Source organism: Myodes glareolus, chromosome 1 (assembly GCF_982192425.1).
Source record: "Myodes glareolus chromosome 1, mMyoGla1.1, whole genome shotgun sequence".
Lineage (NCBI taxonomy): Eukaryota > Metazoa > Chordata > Mammalia > Rodentia > Cricetidae > Myodes > Myodes glareolus.
Genome location: NC_142026.1, coordinates 55,704,174 through 55,729,327, shown reverse-complemented (window position 1 = coordinate 55,729,327; position 25,154 = coordinate 55,704,174). Strand labels below are relative to the sequence as shown.

Below are 25,154 nucleotides of genomic sequence, written 5' to 3'. Positions count from 1 at the left end.
GCAGAGATCTGCCTTCCTGCAATTATCTTTATCAGCAGGCATCTGATCAATGCTTAGGGTCCAGGCAAAGAGCGTCCCACTTAAGACATTCACACATCTCCAAGAACATAGAATTACTACCTGCCCTAGCTGCTGCTCTGGTTTTACCCCTCGATCAGAACGGCTGATAACAGCATAGCCCGGAACTGAGAATTTAGAGGCCTGGGTCTCTTCTTCACTTAGAGCAGTAAGTCTAACTCCAGACCTAGGCCCGTAGAAACTGCAGCGTCTGGTGTTTGTGTTGTCCTGTTATCAGATTCAAGAGCCATCAGCCTCCCTCTGACTTTTTAAGTAGGTTGCCTGGTTACCAGGTAAGCCTCTACGCTTGCTGGGAGAAAAGAGGCACGCTGATTTAAACAATCTGTGCCTTTTCTATAATCTCACTAGAAATAAACCTTTTACCTCTTCCTGCCACTGAAAAATGTAGTGTAGCACACTAACCTTCCCCTCTAGAATCTCCTGATGATTTATCCCTTTCTTAATTAACTTTCTCCATTAATGAGTTCACCGGACGTGTACTAGCCACTCCCATGGATCTGTGTGTGAGTGTGAAAACCCTTATCTGATTTTTATGGGGCAAAAGAATTCCGGCCCTGGAACCTGCTAGAGCTGGGGAATTGCTGGTTGTAAGGATACATATGACTGGGAGCGTTTGTAACAGGTGGGACTAAGAACGATGTAGAAAAAGGAGAACAAATAACAGGGGGAACAATGGGAAATGATGGATTGGAGAGAGAACAAAGAAACATGGACAGATGATTCCCATTGTGAAAAGACTTCTTTACCCTCAGATTTTTAGCTCCCCTTTCGCTATTCTTGGCATCTTTAATTGAACCCTGAAGACTAATCTTAAAGACTAAAACCTTTAAGGAAACCCATAAATATATTAATATTATATATAAATAAAATGCTAATAAATATAATTATATTTATTTTAAAATTTGCATATATGATTTTCTAGACAGGGTTTCTCTGTGTAGCTTTGGAGCCTGTCCTGGCACTATAGACCAGGCTGGTCTTGAACTCAGAGATCTGCCTGCCTCTGCCTCCCAAGTGCTGGGATTAAAGGTGTCACCACCACTCAGCATAAAATATATTTTATATAAACATACAAATATAATTCATTTATTTTGAGACAGGGTCTCTCTACACAGCTCAAGCTGTCCTGAAATTTACCATGTAGACCAGGCTACCCTAGAACAAACAGACCTCTACCTACCTCTGCCTCTGAGTGCTGAGATTAAAGGTGAGAACCATAAGGTTTAGCCCTATGATAACGCTTTCTTTCACCCCTTTCCTTGGCTAACTTTTCCTTGCCATCCCTGCCTCCCCTGCCCTTCTAGCTGTGTCCTCTCTTTTTTGCTCCAACCCCTTAATGGTTATTCTTCATAGCCTGGCTCCCCTACCCCCACTGCTTAGAGGCTGAGGCTTCCTGGACTCCTTAGATTGTATTGGAGGGAAAATGAACGCGTTTAAAAAAAATCTTCTATTTACTTCACTTTTAAAAAGGTACTTATGAATTTTATGTGTTAATTATAGAAAAATTGGAAGTCAGAAATGTAATAAAATTCAAGAAAATGTTTGAGTGCTTTATCCTGAGATTGTCACTTAATATCTTGTCCTTTTGGGGGTATGAATGTTTCACATTTCTTGATCCTCTATGTTCCTTATAATACAATTTCTGTTCTTACGTTTTCCCTAAATACTATATATGGTTATGAGTGACTTTTGCAGATATTTTATATTGCTGATAATATATTTTATTGTAATTTTCTTAACCTTTCAATTGTTGGAAATTTAGGTTATTTCCAAATTTTCAGTATTATACATAATGTTATGATCAGCTTTGTGAGTAAAATGTTATGTGTTTGAAATTATTACCATAGGATGGTCTCTCACTGCCGAGTCATCCAAAGCAGCTCCGTGTTGTCCTCTATTACTGTTGTAGCACATTAAGTTAGAAAACAAAGTCAACAAGCCTAGACACAAAAAAACATAGCATGGAGAAAGCAAGCCTGGGATCTAAAATAATAGGTGAAAGTTGTATCCTGCTTGACCTCTGATTCTTCGCCCATTAGTGACATGAGCCATTATTCTCTCTGTGTGACAGGAGGGTTTTGCGTTTTCAGTTGTCTGACTTTGTGTGGTCATATTATTACCTTTTAATGTAATAAAATAAATTGCTCTTTTCTGGTGTGATAATTTTTCCTTCATATTTGTATTAACCATAGAACAACTCCATTTGAGAACTGAATAAATACTTGTTTTCCTTTGAAAAAAATAATAATTTTTTTTTCAAGACAAGGTTTCTCTGTAGTTTTGGAGCTTGTCCTCTTGTCCTCTATAGACCAGGCCTGCTACACCACCACTCCACTCGACCTGCTTTAAAAACTTTTTTTTTCCGAGACAGGGTTTCTCTGTAGCTTTGGACCTAGCTCTTGTAGACCAGGCTGGCCTCAAACTCACAGAGATCTGCCTGCCTCTGTCTCCCGAGTGCTGGGATTAAAGGCATGTGCCACCACCACCCAGTTAAAAACATTTTATAAGTTTTATTTATTTTGTGTGTTTTGCTTGCATGTTTACATTTACCTATATCCCAAAAGAGGACATCGGATCCCCAGGAACTGGAGATACAGATGGTTGTGAGCCACCACGTGGGTGCTGGGTATTGAACCCAGGTCCTCTGAAAGATCAACAAATATTCTACACTGCCTAGCCATCTCCCCAGCTTCATTTTATAAGATTTATTTTTGTTTTATGTTTATTAGTGTTTTGCCTGCACGTCTGTCTGTGTGAGGGTGTCAGAAGTCCTGGAACTGACGTTACAGACAGATGTGGGCGTTAGGAATTGAACCTGAGTCCTTTGGAAGAGCAGCCAGTGCTCATAACCACTGAGACATCTCCCCAGCCCCCAAATTTTCATGTTGCCAAAGCCATAATTTAGGGTTTTTGAGATCTTTCTGTTTGTTTTGTTTTTTCAGCCAAGGTTTCTTTGTGTCCTGGAACTCACTCTGTAGACCAGGCTGGCCTCAAACTCAGAAATCTGCCTGCCTCTGCCTCCCAAGTGTGTGTGTGTGTGTGTGTGTGTGTGCGCGCGCGTGCGTAGACACAAGGATAACTAGCGTGAGTCAATTCTCACCTCCCACGGGCAGGGCTCTCAGGGCTCAGCAGGTAAAGGCACTTGCCACCAAGCCTGATGACCTAACTCCATCCCTTGGACTCATGGTTGGAGAGAACTGTCTCCTGCAAACTGTCCTCTGATCTCTACCCTCAGGCTGTGGCACAGGCACCCCTAATACACATGCACGTGCACAAACACACACACAAATAAGTGTAAGAAAAATACTAACCAGGTGCTGGTGCACGCCTTTAATCCCAGCATTCAGGAGGCAAAGACAGGAGGATCTCTGTGAGTCTGAGGTGTGCCTGGTCTTCAAATGGAGTTTCAAGCCAGCCAGGACTGTTACACAGGGGAACCCTGCTTCAAAAGACCATCACAGGAGAACCCTGTTTCAAAAGACCATAAAACAACCAAACCAAACCAAACCAAACCAACCAACCAACCAACCAACAAACAAAAAATCCCCTCAAAAACCAAACAAAAGCCCTAGAGCACTGGGCTGGAGAGATAGCTCAGCAGTTTAGAGCACTTGTTATTGCTCCTGCAGAAAACCTGAGTTCGATTCTCAGAAATCACAAGGTGGTGGCTCAAAGTCATCAGTATAACTCTAGTTCCAGGGGATCCAATGCCTTCTTTCTGATCTTCAAGGGTACATACATGGAGGCAAAATAATCTTACACATTATACACACCTCTAAAAAAGAGGGAGGGCTGGAGAGATGACTCAGCAGGTAAGAGTATACACTGCTCTGGAGAACCTGAGTTTAGCTCCCGCCACCTGTGGGGGAAGCTCACTACTGCTTCTATTTCTGACTTCAGGGAGAATGCTGCCCTCTTCTGGCCTCCACAGGCACATACAATCCCTCACACACAATTGAAAGTAAAATAAAATCTCTAAAAATAAAGAAAATGGCCAGGGCTGGTGATACAAGTGTGTAATACAGCCACTAGGAAGGCTGAGGCAGGAGAATTCCAAGTTCAAGGCATGCCTGGACTATACAGTGAATCAGTCCAAGGTCAGCTTGGGCAATAATAGCAAGATCCTATCTCAAAAAACAAAATAAAAAGAACTGGGGATGTGAGAGAGATGGCTCAGGAGCTAAGAGCATCCACTGCTCCCGCGGATGGGAGATCATCCCAGCACCAGTTATCATGCAGCATACAACCACATGCAATTCTAGTTCCAAATTCAAAGTCGTCTTCTGGCCTTATAGGGCATTGTCAGCATTTGCATATATACACAAAAATTGAGAGAGAGAGAGAGGGAGGGAGGGAGGAAGGGAGAGAGAGAGAGAGAGAGAGAGAGAGAGAGAGAGAGAGAGATCTTGTGACACAGCTCAGTTCTTGCCTAGAATCCCCCAGTGAGGGGCTGGGGTGTGACTCAGTGGTAGAGCTCCTGCCTAGAATCCCCCAGTCAGGGGCTGGGGTGTGACTCAGTGGTAGAGCCCCTGCCTAGAATCCCCCAGTCAGGGGATTGGGGTGTCTTTCAGTGGTAGAGTCCCTGGGGGCCGGGTGTGGCTGGGTGTGGCTGTTGTTGGCCTCCCAGAGTCCCCAGAATCAACAAAACAGTTCTCACTGTCTAAACCAGTTACAAACAGTCCCTCAAGGCCTGTTAGCACTAGTTACTGGTCCTCCTCTAGGCAGGTGTCTCAGAGATCCCACTCAAGGGCTGCTATCCTCAGGACATGCAGCATCTCTGTTCATCTGAATTCTCAGCAGACACAGCCATGGTAAGAGTTCCTGCAGTCATTGGAGGCTTTCTAGCTTCCCAGGCTGTCTCCCTGATACATAGGTCTATGACAATTCCTTCAAGGGATGGTGTGCCTGTCTGGCCTTCTCTTACTGACTTTTCATTAGCCCTGGCTGTCCCAGAACTCAGAGATCCGCCTGCCTCTGCCTGGGATTAAGTGCTGGGATTAAATGTGCACCACTACAGCCCAGCGTTTCACTGACTTTCATCAATCATCCTGGTGATAAACACTCAAAGAGGAATGAGACCCAGGACAGGAGAGGGAACCTGGAGCAGGAGCTTGTTACTAGGCCTGAGAATTTTCTGCATTTTAGAACGTTAGTAGTGTGTGCATGTAAGCCATGAATTTATGGAGCGGAGGAAGGTTGTAAATTTAAAGCTAGCCTGAGCTATAACAAAACCTACATATAGTTATAATGGGAAGGGGAAGGAGAGAGGAAAAATCTTGAGGACTGACCTTTTTCTTCTTCTTCTTCTTTTTTTGGTTTTTCCAAGACAGGGTTTCTGTGTGTAACAGCCCTAGCTGTCCTGGAACTAGTCCGCTTTGTAGACCAGGCTGGCCTCGAACTCAAGAGATTCACCTGCCTCTGCCTCCCAAGTGCTGGGATTAAAGGTATGCACCACCACCACCTGGCAGGATTTACTTTTTTAAGTAAAATTTATTTTCACTAAGGAAAGCTGGAGAGATGGCTCAGGTTAAGAGCACTGGCTGTTCTTGCAGAGGATCTGAGCGTGGTTTCTAGCATCCATATCAGGCAGCTCATAGCTCCCCATCCTGTAATTCCAGTTCCAGGGGATCCAAAACACTCTTCCAACCTCCAAGAATATAGCAGTCATGCACATAGCTTCCCCAACACACACATATGTATTAAAATAAAAAACAAAAAACTAAGGGGACAGAACCAAGGCATGGTATGCAGCACCCAGTAACACTGACACCTGGGAGGTAAAGCCAGGAGGATCTGGAGTTCAAGGCCATCCTATGACAAGACAAAACAGAAAGGAGAAAAGGTAGAGGAAATGGATGGGGCTTTGTTCGTAACTGCTGACTCTAGTTGGGGCTGAAGCTCAGCAGCAGAGTGTTTGCTTAGCATGCCTGAGGCCCTGGGTTTGATTCCCAGTACTGCCAGGAAAAAAAAAACAACCCTATCCACATAGGGGCAACATGGAGATTAATTTTAGCACACTGGAGACTTGAAGCTATTTTGCATGACCATCCACTCCACGGACTTAGAGGTGATCAAAATTCCTAAACTAAAAATGTAGGGATGAAGAGATGGCTCAGAGGTTAAGAGCACTGGCTGCTCTCTCAGAGGTCCTGAGTTCAATTCCCAACCACTACCTGGTGGCTCACAACTATCTGTAATGAGATCTGGTGCCCTCTTCTGGCCTGCAAGTACACATAAAGGCAGAATATTGCATACATAAAAAACCTTTACAAAATAAATAAACAAAATAAATGTGAAACAAGCAGAAAAAAATGGAGACTGGAGAAATGGCTCAGTGGTTATGAGCTCTGGCTATTCCTTCGGGGGATCCAGGTCCAATCCCCAGCACCCATATAGCAGTTCACCACAGGCTATACAACCCATCTCAGGGTGTCTGATGCCCTCTTCTGGCCTCTGCAGGCACTGCATGCACATTGTACACAGACACATGCAGACAAAACACCCATAAAACAAAACACTAGCTCTTGCAGAGGACTGGAGCTTGGTTCCCAGCACCTACAATCATCTGTAACTCCAACTCCAGCTCTGGCTCTCTTTCCGTCCCCTCAGGCACACATGTGTACATATACACATAAAATAATACATAAGTCTTTTTTTGTTTTTGTGAGATAGGGTTTCCCTATGAAGCACTGGCTGTCCTAGAACTCTCCGTAGACCAGGTGGCCTTGATCTCAGAGATCCGCCTTCCTCTGCCTCCTCACTGCAGGAATTAAAGACGTGTGCCTCCACCAGCTGAAATAACTAAATCCTTAAAAAGAAATCTACTCTTCATTTTAAAATAAGAACGATAACCACGTGAGGCCCAGTGCACCCCGCTTCTTGTCCAGCTGTCGTATACACACAGCATCAAACTTTTCAGTGAAATTTTATTAGGTGTTGCATCATGATTCAGGGTCCCAGAGTAGGGACCATCATATACCCAGGTCCCCCTTTACTGTGTGGGGAGAGGAGAGCTAACAGAGGAAAGGTGGGTGGAGCCAGGTCAGATCTTCCCAGGAAATGTGCCTTCTGCTCTGCGGTCATCCCAGGCTGAGACCTGTAAAAAACAATCGGTGTTAACTCCTCCGGTGGCAAACCACATTTCCTTACTTTGCCCACTGACGCATGTGCCAACCACTGTCCCAGGGAATCAACAATGACTCAGAAAGACAAAACCACTGTTCTTTTTTAATTTTGATACAGGGTTTGTATCCTGTAGACCAGGTTGACCTCTGCCTCCTGCAAGCTGGGATTAAAGGTGAACACCACCACAGCCTGGCTCAGGTTGTTAGACTTTCATGATGTAATGGTTCGAATAAGAAATCTCACTGGGGGGCTGGAGAGATGGCTCAGAGGTTAAGGATGCTGACTGTTCTTCTAGGGGTCCTGAGTTCAATTCCCAGCAACCACATGGTGGCTCACAACCATCTACAGTGAGATCTGGTGCCCTCTTCTGGCCTGCAGACACACATGGAGGCAGCACACTGTATTGTATACATAATAAATAAAATCTTTAAAAAAAAAAAAAAAAATCTCACTGGGGAGGCTGGAGAGATGGCTCAGAAGTTAAGAGCACTGGCAGCTCTTCCAGAGGTTCTGAGTTCAATTCCCAACCACCACATGATGGCTCACAACTATCTGTAATGAGATCTGGTGCCCTCTTCTGGCACGGAGGTGTACATACAGGAGGAAAATTGTATATACAATAAATAAATCTTAGAAAGAAAGAGAGAAAGAAAGCTCATTGGGCTTGGTGGTGGTGGCACATGCCCTTAATCCTAGCACTTGGGAGGTAGAGGTAGGCAGATCTCTGTGGCCAGCCTGGTCTACAGAAAGTGTTTTAGGACAGCCAGATTACACAGAAAAGCCCTGGTAGGAGGGGAGGAGAGGACAAAAAAAAAAGCCTCTTTGGGGCTGGAGAGATGGCTCCGTGGTTAAGAGCATTGCCTGCTCTTCCAAAGGTCCTGAGTTCAATTCCCTGGTGGCTCACAACCATCTGTAATGAGGTCTGGTGCCCTCTTCTGGCCTGTAGGCATACACACAGACAGAACATTGTATACCTAATAAATAAATAAATAAATATTTTAAAAAATGCCTCTTTGTAGGCAAGCCTGTAGGGCATTTTCTTAATTAGTGATTGATAGAGGAGGGCTCAGCTCACTGTGGATAGTTCCATCCCTGGCCTGGAAGTCCTGGATTCTGTAAGAAAGCAGGCTGAGCAAACCAATAAGCAGCATCCTCCACGGCCTCTGCATCAGCTCCTGCCCTGCTTGAGTTCCTGTCTCCACAATTTGCTTATGGTGCTTCACCACAGCAATAGTACACATGATCTGTTTTACATTTGTGCATGTGCGTACATGCATGTGGGGGGGTGGGAACAACTGAAGGAATTGGGTCTCTTCTTCTACCGTGTGGGTCCTGGGGATCATTCAGGCTGTCATGTTTGGTAGCAAGTGCCTTTATCCACTGAGCCATTTCACCCTCACATTTATTTATGAGAGGCTGAGTCAACGGATAAAGCACGGACAAGGAAGACTGCAGTCTGACAAGGGAGCAGCCCAGTTTACAGAAGCAACAACACCTGTCAGGAAACCTGCTTGCCTGCCACAGGCCAGCACCAAGCTTTCTCATGTTCCCAACACCTCTGCTGTTCACGGTAGTGGTGACTGGCACAGGATGCACCTTCCCAAGGCTGGCTTTGTCTAGAGCCCACGCACAGACTTCACTGGCCATAGCTCTCTCAGAATTTTTCAGTTACTGGTTTACCTTTGTTTTTTTGGTTTTGCTTTGTTTTTTAAAGAAGGGGTCCTTTTATTTAGATAGGCCTCCCGAGATAGCCCTGGCTGTCCTGGAACTCACTATGTAGACCAAGTCGGCCTTGAACTCAGAGATCCGACTGCCTCTTTCTCCTAAGTGCTGGCAAGACCTGTTTCACCACACTTGACATAAGGGTGTTGTGGGATATTTGTACACTGTGTGAAGCTATATTGTTGTGATTGGTGTAATAAAAAGCTGAATGGCCAAGGGCTAGGCAGGAGGAATAGGCGGGACTGCTGTACTGAGAGAGAGGAAGTAGGAGATGAATCAGAGACATGGAAGGAGCAGGATGGTTGGTACATGACAGAATGTAAAGTAATAAGAATGGGTTAATTTGTTAGAAGAGCTAGTCAAAAACAAGCCTAAGCTAAGGCCGAGCTTCATAATTAAGTCGCCCTGTGGTTATTTGTGAGCTGACAGCCCAAAGAAAAATCTGACTGCATAGGATTTTTGTTTGGTTGGTTTTGGTTTTTTGAGACAGAGTTTCTCTGTTTAACAGTTCTGGTTGACCTGAAACTCACTTTGTAGACCAAGCTGGTAATGGTGGAACAGACTTTTAATTCCAGCACTTGGAAGGTAGAGGCAGGTGGATCTCTCAAACTCTGTGAGTTTGACACGAGCTTGTTCTACAAAGTTAGTTCCATGACAACTAGGGCTATTACACAGAAAAACCCTGTTTTGAACAAAACAAAAAACAAAAAACAAAACAACAAAAGCACACCAAGGGAGTTAGATGGCTCTGTGGTTAGGAGTACTTGGTGTTTTTGCAGAGGACCCAGGTTTGATTTCAGCACCCAAATGGGAGCTCACAACCAATGATAACTCCACTTCCGCGGGATTCAGTGCCTTCTGACCCTTACAGGCACTAGGTATCAACTCTGTACAGACAGACATGCAGGTAAAATGTTCATATATAAAATCAAAGAAAAAAGTACACAGAAAGAAGCCTCACGCATGGTGGCACTCTTACACTACCATCACTTAGGAAGTAGAGGCAAAGGATCAGGGGTCCAAGGTTAGCTTCAGCTATCTAGTGAGCTTAACACCAGCCAAGAATACATGAGGCTATGTCTCAAGACATTACCCACAAAAAAACTAGAGCATGAGGCATAAGGACCTTTGGCAAATTATCCTTCACCCCAATAGCCCCACTACACACACACACACACACACACACACACACACACACACACACACACACACACACAGTGGAAATGGGAAATCATGCAAACAGGGAAAAACATTTCCTGTCATGGATTTATTCCCCCAAAGACCAAGTCCAGCTAAAGATCAGTACTGTGGGACAATAGTTTTATACTATAAATATTTGTCACTTGTACTGGCTTAGCTTAATAAAATGCTGATTGGCCAGTAGTCAGGCAGGATGTATAGGTGGGGTGACCAGAACAGGAGAATTTTGGAAAGAGGAAAGGCTTGGTCTGCACTTGTCATCCAGACCCAGAGGAAGCAAGATGAGAATGCCTCGTTGATAAAAGGGACCATCCTTGTGGCTAACATAGACAAGAATTATGGGTTAAGATGTAAGAGTTAGTTAATAAGAAGCCTGAGCTAATAGGTCAACCAGTTTAAAATTAATGCAGACCTCTGTGTGTTTCTTTGGGACTGAACCTCCGCCTACAAAGCGAGAACCTCTGTCAACAGAGCAGAGGATTTTTTTTTTTAAAGATTTATTTATTATACACACAGTTTTCTGCCTGAATGTATGCCTGCACACCAGAAGAGGGCATCAGATCTCATTACAGATGGTTGTGAGCCACCATGTGGTTGCTAGGAGTTAACTCAGGACCTCTGGAAGAGCAGTCACTGCTCTTAACCTCTGAGCCATCTCTCTCCAGCCCCCTTTTTTGATTCTTAGAAGATAAAGCAAAAAAACAAATAAACAAACAAAAACATAAAACAAAAAAAGAGCATACAATCAGATGTGTTAGCTCAGACTTGCATTGAGCAATCAGGAGCTAGAGACTGGCAGACTGTGGTGAATTCAGGGCCAGTCTAGTTCAAAAAAAAAAAGAAAAAAAAAAGTAAAATACAGAGTGTGAACCATATCTGCCACATCTGTATAAAGTTGTAAACACACACATACCACCACTACCACCAGAGGAGGAGGAAAAAGAAAAGGAAGAATAAGAAAGAAAAGAACCTACATCCAGTTACTTTAAAAATTCTACAAAACACAGCTGAGCAGTGGTGGTGCCACCTTTAATCCTAGCATTTGGGAGGCAGAGGAGGGTGGATCTCTGTGAGTTCGCAACCAGCCTGATCTACAGAGCTAGTGCCAAGACAGGCTCCAAAGCTACACAGAGAAACCCTGTCTCAAGAAAACCAAAATAATAATAATAAAATTCTACAAAACACTAAACTTTTTAGGGAAACTAAATGTTTTCTATTAGGGAAAATAAAAGATGACTGGACAAAAATGATTCAAATTCAGATAATAGAGGTTCTGGCCTTTGTCCCCACAAACACATAATAAGATTAGAATAGTCTTAAACACTTAAATACACACACACACACACACACACACACACACGTCTGGGGAGAAGGCTCAGTGTTTAAGAGCACTTACTGCTCTTGCCTGTAGCAGAGGGCTGCAGTTCAGTTCCCAACCCCCATGTTAAGCACCTCACAGCTGCCTGTACATCCTGTTCCAGGGGACCTGACACTCTTCTGGCCACCCCAGGCACCTGCATTCATCTTTAACACACATATATTCATAATTAAAAGCTGAAGATTCTAAAAATAACCATGAACCTACAGATGGGGCTGGAGCGATGACTCTGGTTAAGAGCACAGGAAGAGCAGAGTTCAGTTCCCAGACCTGTATCAGGGGGCTCATGACCAACTGTGACTCCAGCTCCAGAAGGCTCTGACTCCTCTGGCCTCCAGGGGCACCCCCTCAAATGCACATACCCAAGTACATAATTAATAACATCTTAAAAAATACAAACACAAGCCAGGCGGTGTTGGCACACACCTTTAATCCCAGCACTCAGGAGGCAGAGGCAGGCAGACCTCTGTGAGGTTGAGGCCAGTACTGCTACACAGAGAAATTCTGTCTTGAAAAACAAAACAAAACAAAAACAATATATATAAATTTCTGTATCATAGTGTAGGCTGTCGGTAGACTGCTTGCCTAGCACACAGGAATCATGGCATCCATCCCAGCACTGCTTCAGACAGGGTATGGTGGCCTTTACCAGCAACCCCAGCTCCCAGGAGGCTGAGGCAGGATCTCAGGAGTTCAAGGTCATTCTAGACTACTAAGTATCTGTCTAACAACAATCACCATCCCACAGTAAATCAAAGCAAATCTCAATACAGTATACAATAGGAGAGGCTGGAGAGATGACTCACCAATTAAGCATACTTGTTGCTCTTGCAGAGGACCCAGGTTTGATTCCCAGCATCCATATGGAGGCACACAACCATCTGTAACTCCAGTTACAGGAGACCAAACACCTTCTACTGACCCCCGCAGACACATATATGGGCACTACATATTTACACACATGCATGCACACACACATTTAAAAAATAATGGGGGTCTCAGGTAGCCCAGGATGACCTTTAACTTCTGATCTACCACCTCCTTCCCGAGTGCTAGGATTTCGGATGTGTAACTGTCACACTGAACTGAAGTATCATATTTTGGTTCTAAGACATGCTTTCAGTGTTTCTGAAATGAGCATGAATGTTATAACCACTTCATCAATTCTTATAAGAATCGAGCATCTCTTGATGTCCTATAGTCAGCAGGGCCCTCTGATTTCACAAAAGAGAACATGCTGGAGTATTAAATACCAAGTCCCACCACATCAGTGCTAGAGGCCCTCTCTCCATGGGCCCTGATTTAGCGGCAATGCCTACTCAACAGGCACATCCTGTTGTGTAGGGGCGAAATGGCACATCCGACATTTGCCCTAGAGTACTTCAGCAAGGGAGGAAGAATAAGGAGAAACATGAACCGGAGAGGCTGTGGGAGGAGGATCAGCCTGCACTACACAGCAAGACCCTGTCTTAACAAGGAGAATGTGGGGCCAGCGATGGACTAGAGAGGAAGCGTTTGCCAGGTGAGCCTGACAACCTGAGTTTGCATCTGTCAAGGTGGGCAGGAAACCTGACTCCACACAGCTGTCCTCTGATCTCTGCATGTATGCAGTGGCACACCTGTACCACCCGTGTGCCATATGTATAATACATCTTTAAAAACTAAAGAGAAAAAAGTGAAAAACTCTGGGTCACTATTCAGTGTGGATGGGGGCACACATCTTTGATCTCAGAGCTGGGTAGACAGAGGCAGGCAAATCTGTGTGAGTTCAAGATCAGCCTGGCCTACAGAGTGAGTTCCAGGACAGTCAGGGCTACACAGAGAAACCCTGTCCCAAAAAACAAAACAAAATTTTATTTTTAATTACGTATGTATGGGTATCTGTGTATGGGTTTGTACACAGAGTGCAGTGTCCTTGGAGTCCACAGGATGCCCTCGAGTTATGGGCAGCTGTTATAACATGGGTCTCTACTCCCTATTTATGTGCAATTTACACATGTTCATAGCACAATGGGGCAGGAGAAAAAAAGTCATCCATCCTTCCTTCTTTAATTTTCCTTCTGTTTTTTTGGTATTTCAAGACAGAGTTTCTCCATGTAGTCCTGGCTGTCCTGGAACTTGCTCCGCATACCAGGCTGGCCCTGAACCACAGAGATTGCCCACCTCTGCCTCCCAAGAGCGCTGGGATTAAAGGTGTGTGTCACTACCATTCTTCTAAAGTCCAGGTTTCTACAGTGCATAGCCAAGGAAGCAGATCTAGGAGGGTGGTCCTGGGATGGAGGCCCTAACTGAGGAGGTATCAGTGACATTGTAGGGTTGGTCCTATCTTGGCCCTTGGAGATGAACTCTAACTAGTCACCATAGTCCTCTCTGCCAGGTCCCCACTTGAACACCCAAGGGTCCCACTGGAAGGCACATACCCATGATACGGGGCAGAGGGACTTGTATACACGTCGGTACCACTCACACACGGAGACATCACCCCCCTTTGCGGTCATTGCCTTCTCGCAGCGGTGGAAGTCTGTGAAGAAAAGAGGTTTGGATCAACTCAGATCAAGTGCATTTTTGAGGAAAATTCTCAAATACTTTTTGCTTCATGATTGGTTATATACACAGAGGGAATGCAAACTCATAAGTATACCATAAAGAGATGCATACACCTGACCTGGGCAGCTACATTGCTGCTCAGTTAGAATATTCTAGAGCTAGGGATGACAGCAAGTATGAGGGGAAGATATGAGGATGATGGAAGTACAGACAGGGCTGGGGAAGGGGAAGATGGTCCTGATCAGAAGCAGGGAAGACAGGAGGGGGTACTGGTGTTTGTTCTGTTTTATACTTTTTAAGGGAAGGTCACATGGACTCAAGTGTGGTAGGAGCAAAAAAATGTGACTGTTTTTAACCAGTGGTGTCATGCCTTTAGTGAGGAGGGAAGTGTGTTTAAGACCGGTACAAAGCAGAGAGAGAGCAGAGTGATGGCAATACCCATCTTCTACACGGATTGTGATCACAAGACTCACTTCTGAACTAAGTATTTACATGTTATGTTCACTTGTATGTAGCATGCATGTGTGGCATACACACAAAATGCATACACAATTCTTCAAAAAAATTATTGCTGAGACTGAAGTTTGTGACCTCGACAGCTACTATGAGGGACTGGGCCTTCCTGACAGAATGGCCGCAAGCTGGTATGCATAGGTCTCTGTTCCCTACCTTGCTTCACCCTCCCACCCCGGCATTCTGCTTACCCAGATAGTTCTGCCAGCAGTTCCTGGTCTGGTTCTGGTTTGGGAAGCGGCTGTCAAAAGGGGCAGTTTTGTAGTTCTTGATTTTGGTCTTGATGTCTTCAGCCATGGTGCCGACTCCTGGATGCAAACAGAGTGGGTACATTGGCAACCATTCTAGGGGTGGCTGGGCATAGGGATGTCAGATCAACGAGGCCCATGGAAGAAGAGCAGATAAGAAGAATGGGTTGACTAACAACAAGCTATTACCTCCTTCTCCTCAACAAACATGGAAAGACGAAGGGCAACAAAAAATCCATGTGTCTGAGTGTAGAAGTCACAGTAGGGTCAGGAGACAGATGTCTCCTTGGAAAAACCAGGCTTTATCCTTATATTCCAGCTAACACTTACTGTGTGCATAGCAATACCACGTGCACTCTATACACACCTAACTAGTCCTAGAGCCATCCTAAAAAGTATTACTATCTCTGTTGTCTATATAAGCACAGGGTGGCTAAATGACTTCCCAAGGTCATACAGCACCCGATGGATGTGCTGCATCCATCATCATCAAAAACAACATTACAAGAGGGGTCTGGCAAACTCATAAACTTTTCTCAGAATATGGCTCAATGAGCCAGGCGGTGGTGGCGCACGCCTTTGATCCCAGCACTTAGGAGTCAGAGACAGTTGGATCTCTGTGAGTTAGAGGCAAGTCTGGTCCACAGAGTGAGTTCCAGGACAGCTAGGCTACACAGAGAAACCCTGCCTCAAAAAAAAAAAAAAAAGAAAAAAAAGGAAAAAGAAAAAAAATATGGCTCAATGCACTGCAAAATTGCTTAAGATGATATTTATACACACACACACACACACACACATATATGAACTGATCAAGTAACCCCGGTGACTTGTCTTGTCACACTTGCAACTAGAATGTGTCAGGTATCTGTGACTTTGACTGCTGACGAAGTTCCATAGGTTGCCAAACCTACTGAATTTGAGGCCTCCATTCCTAATGAAAGTAAATGCTACATTTCAATCAGAGGTTAATAAAAGCACCATGCAACTCCCCCACATGCATTCAAACACCTTAGCGCCTCGAATTCTATTGACTCTGAGTATCCACGGCTTTTTTTTTTTTTTAAAGCCCTCTGGTATTACTGAAGAGATGACACGGTCAAAATCACACCCGAGAAAAACTGTCTATTCTAGAGCATCTGGGGGACCGAAGTGGGGCATCTGGGGCAGCAGAAAGGGGTCATTTGTGGAGGCAGGGTGGGGACGGAGGATTTAACAGACCCACTGTTGGAAGCAATTTTGTGGAATATCTCGAGTTTATCAAAGACGATGCTGCGGGAAAAGGAACAAGACGAGGTGACATGCTGAGGCCATGGAACGCGGGCGGCCACGTCTGGGAACCCGCGGCTAAAAGCACCACAGTCAAATTCGCTGGGTTCAAATCCTTATCGTCGCGTTACGGAGGCTAAAGCGCTTCACACTGCAGCCCCAGCGCTGTCAAAGGGGACAGTAGCAGGTCTTAGCTCGTAGGGCTGGATGAAGGAGTAAGTTAATAGAGACGTCTCAGAATGAGACCTAGCAAGAAGAAAGAAGGCTGCTGTGGTCAGCTCCACGACCTCGGGCCCGAGGCAGCCATGGCGACCGGAGGCCCCTTCCCCCGTCAGGGAAGCCCCGGGCCGCTTCGCCGCTCCGGACTGGGTCCCCCGGGATCCCGACCCTTCGCACTCACCGAAAGACTGCCCTGGAGCAGCGGTAGTTCAATGTGACCCTTAGCAAAGACGCCAATGTCAGACGGGAAGCGGAATTTCGACCGGCCGGAAGCTGCAAGAGGAGGAGCCGAACTGAGTCCTCCAGAGGCTAGAGAAGCCACGGGAGGCGTGCCCAGAAGCGGCCCTGGCCACGCCCACTTCCAAAGAAGCCCGACCGCCTATTGAGCTAAATTTCTGTTCATTATTGTTGCCGGTCCAGTCGGGATCTTGCGCTGAACTCAACAGGCTACCAAATTCTAATTATGGGCTCTTGACACCTGCCTGTCCTTCTGGAAGGAAAAAGACAGTCGCGGGACCATCTGCAGAGTGGGAATGGGAGACTATCCCAGATAATCTGATTGTGTTTTAAGACAGGATTTCGCTAAGTAGGTCAGGCTGGCCTCGAACTCAGATTTCGACGTGCTGGGATAACAAACTTGTACCACTATGTCTGGATTCGAAAGTTATTTTCATTCATGTGTTGAGGGACATCCACCAGAGATCTCTGGGAACTACACTGGGTGTTCAGGATGCCAGTGTATCACTCAGTCTTTTCTCAGGGTGAGTTTTTAAGGACAAAAAACCATATTCTGGTTTGGCATGCTTCAGTTAACAAGAACAGTTAGCCAGCTGGGCAGTGGTAGTACATACCTTTAACCCCTGCATTTGGGAAGCAGAGGCAGGCAGATCTCTGAGTTCAAGGTCAGCCTGGTCTGCAGAGTGAATTCCAGGACTTGAAAAACCAAAAACTAACTAACCAAAAGAAAGAAAGAAAGAAACAAAGAACAGCCAAAAGAGGAACTTCAAAAGGCAAAAGCAAGGTTAGAACATTCAGACAGCCCCAGAACTATGGGCTTTGATGAATTAGGTCTTTGTTTTCATTTTGGCAGGTGGTGCTGCCTATGTGCTGAGTTTCACAGTCTGAATGGTACTTCCATCAGATAATTAGTTCTACTAAGGTTTGGGGTCTGCTGTGCATTCGAGAAATATCTATTGAGTGCTTTCTCCTTATCAAACACATCTAGAAGAAGGCACTTCTGAAGAAAAGACGAAATTCTTACCTTCATAGGTCCTAAGACCTTTGTCCAAAGGTGAGAAGCAAGCAGTCTATCCTACAGTCTCATTCACCATCGTATCTGACGCCACTCCCTGTTCATGGCTGTCCTTAAACCTCAGAAATCACAGTTTATCTATTCAGGCTGTAATATTCTGTCTCTTTAAGAGACAAGCCACGCCCACTCCCTTTCTGCTTGCAGCCTTAGACCTCTCTCTCTCTCTCTCTCTCTCTCTCTCTCTCTCTCTCTCTCTTTCTCTCTCTCTCCTTGTCCCTCTCCCTCTCCTGTCCCCTCTTTCGGAGAGGCAGCCTCTCCCCCGCTCCCTTCCCCTCTTCTCCCCTTTTTCCTTCCCCTCCATAACCCATCTAATAAATGTCTAACTTTACTCTATATGGTGTGTTTATCGGTCTCTCTTGCCCGCTGGCCGCTGTCACATGGAGACCTGCCGCGTGGTCTCGTTCGCCGCTGGGGACTGGCTGCTTTCGGGACCCCGGCAGCTTGCAGTAAACCCATCTACATGGTGTGCCTCTCTCTGTGTCTCCCACCCGCCGCCTATCGATTCGTCGCCGCTGGGGACCAGCCACCTTCCCTACCGCATGGTCTCTGGGACTGGCAGCTTTCGGGTCCCCAGCAGTCCCGGAACATCTGTGCCTGCCCACACCGCTAGCTGGGTCCCCACCTTCGTTTGGGGACCTGCCGCGTGGTCTCGACCCCGCAGCAAATCCATTACACAGGCAGCTGAGAGCCCCAAACCCAGAGCCCTGTACTTCAGGAATTAAATGTTGGGTCTAATGGAAACAGTTTCTTGGGGAAAATGGCTACTGTATCATTCTTGTCATGGAATTAAAAACAAAACAAAACCAAAAAAACAAAAAAAACAAAAAAAAAACCAAGACAACTTTTTCATATAGCCTGCCTGACCTATCAAGTAATCCTGTTGGTGCTGACTTTAGAGTATTTCCAGACCTTTCCTCTGCCGACTGCAGTCCATGTCTTTCACCCTGGAGCATCACAGCAGGTCCATTTGTACCCCTCCCTCCCCCGCAGCTCAGCTCCCCTGCTATTGCACAGCGCGCACCCTCTGCCCTAGGACGCTGTTACCACCTCGGTTATACCACGTCCTTTACTCAGCCAGAACTCATTCCCTGGCTTCTGGCATAACTAGTCTAAAACTAAAGCCCTTACAAACACCTTTCACCTACTCTTTCCTTGCACCCCAGGCACCCTCCCTTAGCCGCCTTCCCCGGCTTTGCCCTTGTTCCTTGTTCTGCCTGTAGATGGCTCCCCTTCTCGCTTGCTTTGATTTCTAAATCTCTGAGGAATGAACAAAACTCGTATGCAAATGAGGGCGAGTGAGGGTCTCGAAAAGGGTGACGTAAAAGGGAACCAACCGCTTCCCTCCCTCTCCACAATCCGGCCTCTGAAGTTTCCCTCATAATGCCTTTTTAGCAAACTGTGGGGTGGGGGTGGAGATGAGCATGCCACTGCACCTGTGTGGAAGACAGGACAACTTGAGGGAGCTGGTTCTTGATGGAGTTTCCACCAGCTGAGTCCCTGGGGTCAAATCCAGGTTATCAGACCTGGCGGCAGGCGCCTTTAACTCAGCGTCTCACTAGCCCTGCATACTGTCTTTGATCTAACTGGTCCAGGAGCCTCTTTCCTATTGTTTCTGTCAGCACTGTAATTATCTGTGGAGTTATTTGTGTACACATCCATTCCTTCCAACATCTTCCTATAATCCAGGTCTCTTGTACACCTCTGTGGCTCCCCAGTGCATGGGAAACCAAGACACCATGGCCCATCGATCCTTTGTGAAGTGAACCCTCCCCCTTTATATGCGTATTTCCGAACAACACTGTAAGATATTCCATCTCTGGGTCTTTTCTTCTGATTGAAACATTCTTTGCTTTCCTGACTTCTCTTCGCCCCACTCCAGTCTCTCTTCCCCCTGGCCTAGATCAGTTTCCTTCTTTTGGGCTCCCATAATCCCCTGGGCTTTCTTCATCCCAGTCCCAAGAACTGTGGGCTTTCCCTTTCTGGTGACAGTGTAGGATGTGCCTGTCCACTGCACTCTCTGAAGGCAGGATTCAGGACGGGAGAGTTACATAGGAGGCTCTCTTTGGGGGCTCCTGGAGTGGGTTAGGTGTCCAGTAGTCTTTTTAAAGGTCTGGTCCTATGTCTTCCAACTTGGAATACCCATGGTTTTGGGGTGTGTGTGTGTGCATTAGTTCTAATTATTCAGTGGCTTCTAGAGCTAGAAGGTACTCAGCAAATTCTTTTTTGGAGGGGGAGCCTGGGTCAGTCAGTCTCTTTCTGTTTTTTTTTTTTTTTTTTTTTTTTTTTTTTTTTTTTTTTTTTAGCCTTGGCTGACTTGGAATTCCCTACTTAGACCAAACTGACCTCGAACGTGTCCCACTATGCCTGGCCCTGAGCCTGATTCTTTTCTTCAAGACAGAGCAGGTAAACTTCTATGATGGGGTTTTAAAGTCACAAAACTGCCAAAATGGGGCTCCTTTATAAAAAGAAGTGGCTTTGATTTTGTCTCCTGTCTGGAGCAGTGAGGTCCCAACAGGATAGCTGAAGCTCAGAGCAGGGCTGGCCTCGAACTCACAGAGATCCTCCTGCATCTGCCTCCTGAGTGCAGGGATAGGCACCACCACCACCCAGCATCAAATGGTCTTACTGGTTGTCTTGAGACAGCCAGGACATCACGCGGTATGAGACTGGACCACCCTTGTGTCTCTCTATAAAGCGTCAGAATGCAATCGTGGGGACTCCATCCTGAACATCTAACCACTCCCATATGGGCCATCTCTAAACACTGAAGATCGACTTTCTGTGCTCCTGGTTAACTTAAAACTTTGGGGATTAAATTCTTAGCCCTAGCGGGGCGGTGGTGGCCGCCCAGACCTTTAATCCCAGCCCTCAGGAACCAGAGGCAGGTGAATCTCTGAATTCAAGGCCAGCCTAGTCTACAGAGTGAGTGCCAGGACAGTCAGGGCTACACAGTGAGTGCCAGGACAGCCAGGGCTACACAGAGAAACCTTGTTTTGAAAAGCCAATAAATTCTTAGATAAATTTGAGAATAAGCTATTGTCAAGCCTTAGCAAGTTCAGTTTCTTTAAAAGTCCTTATACTGGACAGGCACGCACAATAGGCCCTACGGATTCCTTACCCTGAACTAATTGCCAAGTTAATAGGCGCAGAAGATGCTGAGGGGAGTGGTGGGACCTTGATACCTAAACACCTGAGGAAGGGGTGGCAGGGGCCCGGCAGGGAGGGAACTGGGTTTAGAATCTGATGGATTCGAAATGGGAGGGGCTAGTCCTCACTCCAGGATCCTCCTAGTGGGGGAACTAAGACACTGGCAGTCTAGGGTTTAAGGGCATCAGAATCCAGGTTCATAGACTCGGTGAAGGACAGATAGAGGTCCGGATACTTGAGTCTGGGTGGAGACGCCGTGCGGAAATGTCGGAGTGCACATTTAGGTTCCCCGACGGTCTAATCAGTGTCAGTGGAAAAGAAGCAGACAAGTAAGCACGTTCGACGGGGTATTTTTATTGGTTTTCTGCACCTGGCAGGTGCCCCATGCTGTCCCGACAGGGAAGGACCGGCACACGTCCCCCGAAGCGGTACGTGTACTTGCGCCCACCGCTTTTGAGCACGATGTCGCGGCGGTAATAGTATCGCAGACCTCGGCTCAGCTTCTCGTAGTTCATTCCCGGCTTCCTCTTGCGCTCGCCCCACAGCCTGGCCACCTAGGATGCAATCCGGAGGTCAGAAGGGCCAGGGGAGCGGGTTTTAACTGTGGTCGAGGGTGGGTGGGGGCGGGGTCAAGGACTAGGTTAGGCTCCTACCAGGACTAGGTTGGATTTGCCGGGTCTGGGGAGCTGTCTCACCTCTTTGGGGTCGCACAGCTGGAACTCGCGACTGTTGCCCGTCCAGCGGATGCAGCTGCTGCGCTTCCCGTCGTGGAGCAGCTCCAGGAGAAATTGCCACAGCTGAATGGGACCTGCGAGGTAGAGAGGCAGATGAAGGTCAGGCTTCTCAAACCCAGAACACTCCGCTGGACAACCCTGGGAGTCGGGGAGCCTTCACGGCGAAGGCTAAAAGGTTCAGGACCCAAGAGTTTAAACTCCATCCCTTTTCGGGCGTCTGTGAGTTCGGATCCCTCCACAGTAGAGACCCAAGAGCCAGTTTCAGCAGCCTGAGCCCCATCTAAGGCATTCACGAGTTTAGCCTCCCCACCTCGAAGACCAGGCGTTTGAATGCTCCTCTTTTCTCTTACATAACCCAGGGGCCTACCTCATTGTCCCGTTGGTCCCTAGAAAGTCACCAGTGTCCTCTCACCCCTTTCTTCCCAAGATTCACGGTACATAACCCCGGCCCCTTAGCTGCCAGTTTCCCAGATCGCGCCTCTTTTAGTTATTGAGAACCACCACCACCAGCAGCCCCTCCCCCGCCAAAGTGTCCAGGCTCCACTCCTCCTTATCCGTTTGACTTCCCCTTCTCTGCACTTTGCAGCCTCTTACCGCGGTGGTTGGTTTTGCGGTAGCGACTTAAGGTGGCCCGATCAGACTGCTGGCTCGATTTGGAGGACGTGGTGAATGCTGCACTCTGGTACGCCTCGCAAGCGACGCTGCAGTCCTGCAGCCCAGTATTCCACGAGGTGGTGTAGTCCGAACCCGCAGACCCGCCCCACGACATCTTATAGTCCGCACGCGCTTCCCCTCCCAGGCCATTGTCCCAATAGGTGGCGCCGTTGGTGCCCGCAGAACAGTCCCAGCTGGCCGTGCTCCAGGCTGTCGGGGCATGCGACCACGAGGGGGCCCCTGCCGCCGAGGTAGCAGGATATTGGTCGGTCGCCCCTTCAAAGCCAGCGAAGGAAGGGCTTGTGCCTGGAGGGGCGGGGCCTGGCGTCTGTGAAGCACAGCTCCACGGATCCGAGGTGTTGTACCCCAGGTCAGTCCAGTCTCGCGACCACGGAACGGGGTGAGCAACCGGCTCTGTGAGGAAGATGGACCTTAAGTGAGGGGAACCCAAGAGTCCTGGTCCCCTGCACCCTTGGGAGTTGTAGGAGGTTGGCACTTTATATAGTCTTCAGGATGTAGGCGTCCCTAGTCCTAGTCCCGCTCCTCTGTAGACCAGGGGATCTAAACTCTCAGCTCTGGTGTGTGAGGATCTGGTTCCTCTCCTCCCATCTCATTCCCTACACACTCACCCTTCTCACAAGGTACTTCCTCCTGCGGTAAAGCGGGGCTCCAGCCCTGCTCTGAGAACCCTGTGTTGGACAAGATAGCTCAGTTTAGGGACGATGTGAGCAGTGACTTAGGGACCTCGGCCACCCACCCATGCTTCCTTCAGCCTCCCGGGCAGCCCCCTCGTGCCTTCTAGGAGCCCATCCTCCCCCATTTCCCTAGCACCCAGGGGGTCCAGCCCAGCAGCCACCTTTCCAGCAGTTCTCCACTGTCATCGATGTGATCGGTGCGTCCCCTTGCAGGGCCACTTCGGGGAAATAAAAGCCAAATTCCGCTCCCTCTGCGGGCAACAAGGATGTTAAGGCCGCGTTAGGGGTCAAGAGGGCTGCATCCTTGCACCCTAGCATCCACTTTGTCCCAAGCCACAGCAGCCTACCCAGTCCTGTCAGCTTGTCCCCAGGAGGCACTTCCTGCAGTGACGCTTCATCCCAGTTCCACAGGTCCATGGATGCTTGTTCGGATTGTCCTGGTAAAGAGAGGAAAAGTTCCAAGGGTAAATGGACAAGCTAGTGACATTTAGGGACCCAGGAGTCTGATTGCAGCCCTTGTTTCCCTCGGACCCAGGAGTCTAGACTTCTGCAACCTCCTTCCCCAGGAAATAGAATATTGGTTTCCAGTCCCTTCTCCCTCTCTCAGACACTTCAATCCAGGCTTCCAGCGTCTTGGGAGTTCCCAGGTCCTTCCCACTTTAGATACCCAGGCATCAGTCCCCAGTTCGCAGTGGCTCACCTCTGGCAGGTTCCTTCTCTCGTAGCCAGGGGGTCTCAGCCCCATTTCATACCATGCCCCCTTCCCGGGGGGCCTGAGTAGGGGAGGGGGAATTTTCCGAGACGTCAGAGCTGGGGGTCGCAGCCCGGGTCAAGTTGCAGGGATGGGGGCGTGGCCAAGTTGCACCCCCTGCTTTAGGGATGCACACTGGTCCCTGGAATTGTCCCCTTTCAGGGATGAATCGGGCTTGGAAAAGGACTTGGGGAACAGGGGCAGGGCAGGGCTGGGGGTGCCGAGGTCTAAGGGGTGCTTACGGGGTAGTGGGGATAGGGTGAGGGGCTTGGACAGGTTCCCCGTCTGTGACATGAAAGGTGGTGGGGGAGGAGGGTCTGGGGTCAGCTGGGCAGTTCTGGGCTTATCTGCAACAGGAAGAGGGATTTCCGGCCAGATGCCCCCTTTCCCTAGCATCAACCTACGTCATAATCGGCAGGGTGACAGACAGCCAGATGGGTGAGGTGGGGGGAATCCAGCCCTGAGTCTCTTACCAGGCACGATTAGGGAGGGTCTTCCGAATAGTGGCACTCATAACTAAAATAACATCAACGTGTTATAATAAAAGTAACTGCTAACGTTAAATGAGGGACTGCTGGCTCCGAGGAGGCTTATACAATGGGCCTGTATTTAATCTTTTAAAGAGGGAGATGCTTTCATCCCGATTTTATGAAGGGGGAAATTGTGGCATGCTTTCTCCCACTTCTCTTTCTGTCAAGATCCCATGTCTTTCTGGGCTTTTGCAGTCCCAGAAAACTGGGAAATTTTGAGTATGAACTGAATGTGTTATTGCCTGGAATAATTTTATTCATTAAAATTACTTTAATTTTTGGCAAAAAGTATTTTAATTATGGCAATGGTTTGTTGGGGAAAATATCTTCGTTAAAAAGTGAAAACATTTAGGGATGAAATCTCGTGTTTGTAGCTTGCTTCAAATGATTCAGAAAAGAATAACACATGCAATATGCTTATGTATACATAATATTTGGGACATAGTTATACAAAAAGTCTGTGTTTGCTTGTTTTTTAAACAGAAACTCAGTAACTAGGTGTTCTGCTTGTTTGTTTTAATTTGCTAAGCCTGGCAAGCCTTAAATTCCATGACCTGACCATTTTTAAGTAAGTACTTTCTTAATAAATATTAATAGGTAAATATTTAGTATTAAATATTTGCCACCTTAGTATTTTTAAATATTTAATATTAAAAACATTTTCATTGCTGGACATGGTAGCATTTGCCTTTCACCCCAGCCCTAGGGAGGCAGAGGCAGGCAGATCTATGGATTTCAATTCCAGCCTAGTCTATACAATGAGTTCCGGGCTAGCCAGGGCTACAAAGTGAGATTCAAATAGAGAAATAATAAACAAATAAATATAACGTTTTTCTTTTCTTTTATAATTTACTTATATTACATGTGGTATTTTGTCCACATGTGTGTCTGTGTGAGGGTGCCAGATCCCCTGGAACTGGAGTTACAGATGGTTGTGAGCTGCCATCTGGGTGCTGGGAATTGAATCTGGATCCTCTGGAAGAACAGTCAGTGTTCTTAATGCTGAGCCATCTCTCCAGTCCCACAAACATTTTT

At 47.0% G+C, this 25,154-nt stretch overlaps 2 protein-coding genes across 3 annotated transcripts; both read right to left on the bottom strand.

Annotated features, from left to right (window-relative positions):
- Positions 1–6,987: 6,987 nt before the first annotated feature.
- On the bottom strand, positions 6,988–14,871 carry Cox6b1 (cytochrome c oxidase subunit 6B1). Its single transcript, XM_048438201.2, has 3 exons — positions 14,755–14,871; positions 13,924–14,024; positions 6,988–7,174 (listed from the first exon to the last, which is right to left on the bottom strand). Exons 1-3 carry the CDS (start codon positions 14,858–14,860, stop codon positions 7,121–7,123), a joined length of 261 nt encoding a protein of 86 aa, XP_048294158.1. The 5' UTR covers positions 14,861–14,871; the 3' UTR covers positions 6,988–7,120.
- Positions 14,872–21,089: 6,218 nt separating this feature from the next.
- Positions 21,090–24,020, bottom strand: Etv2 (ETS variant transcription factor 2). Of its 2 annotated transcripts, XM_048441424.3 has the most exons (7): positions 23,539–24,020; positions 23,186–23,275; positions 23,000–23,089; positions 22,773–22,832; positions 22,084–22,557; positions 21,451–21,563; positions 21,090–21,309 (listed from the first exon to the last, which is right to left on the bottom strand). In XM_048441424.3, exons 2-7 carry the CDS (start codon positions 23,253–23,255, stop codon positions 21,109–21,111), a joined length of 1,008 nt encoding a protein of 335 aa, XP_048297381.1. In that variant the 5' UTR covers positions 23,256–23,275; positions 23,539–24,020; the 3' UTR covers positions 21,090–21,108. The 2 variants fall into 2 exon arrangements, with proteins under 2 accessions (XP_048297381.1, XP_085551307.1); XM_085695181.2 differs by having other exon boundaries at positions 23,000–23,275.
- Between the last annotated feature and the right edge of the window lie 1,134 nt (positions 24,021–25,154).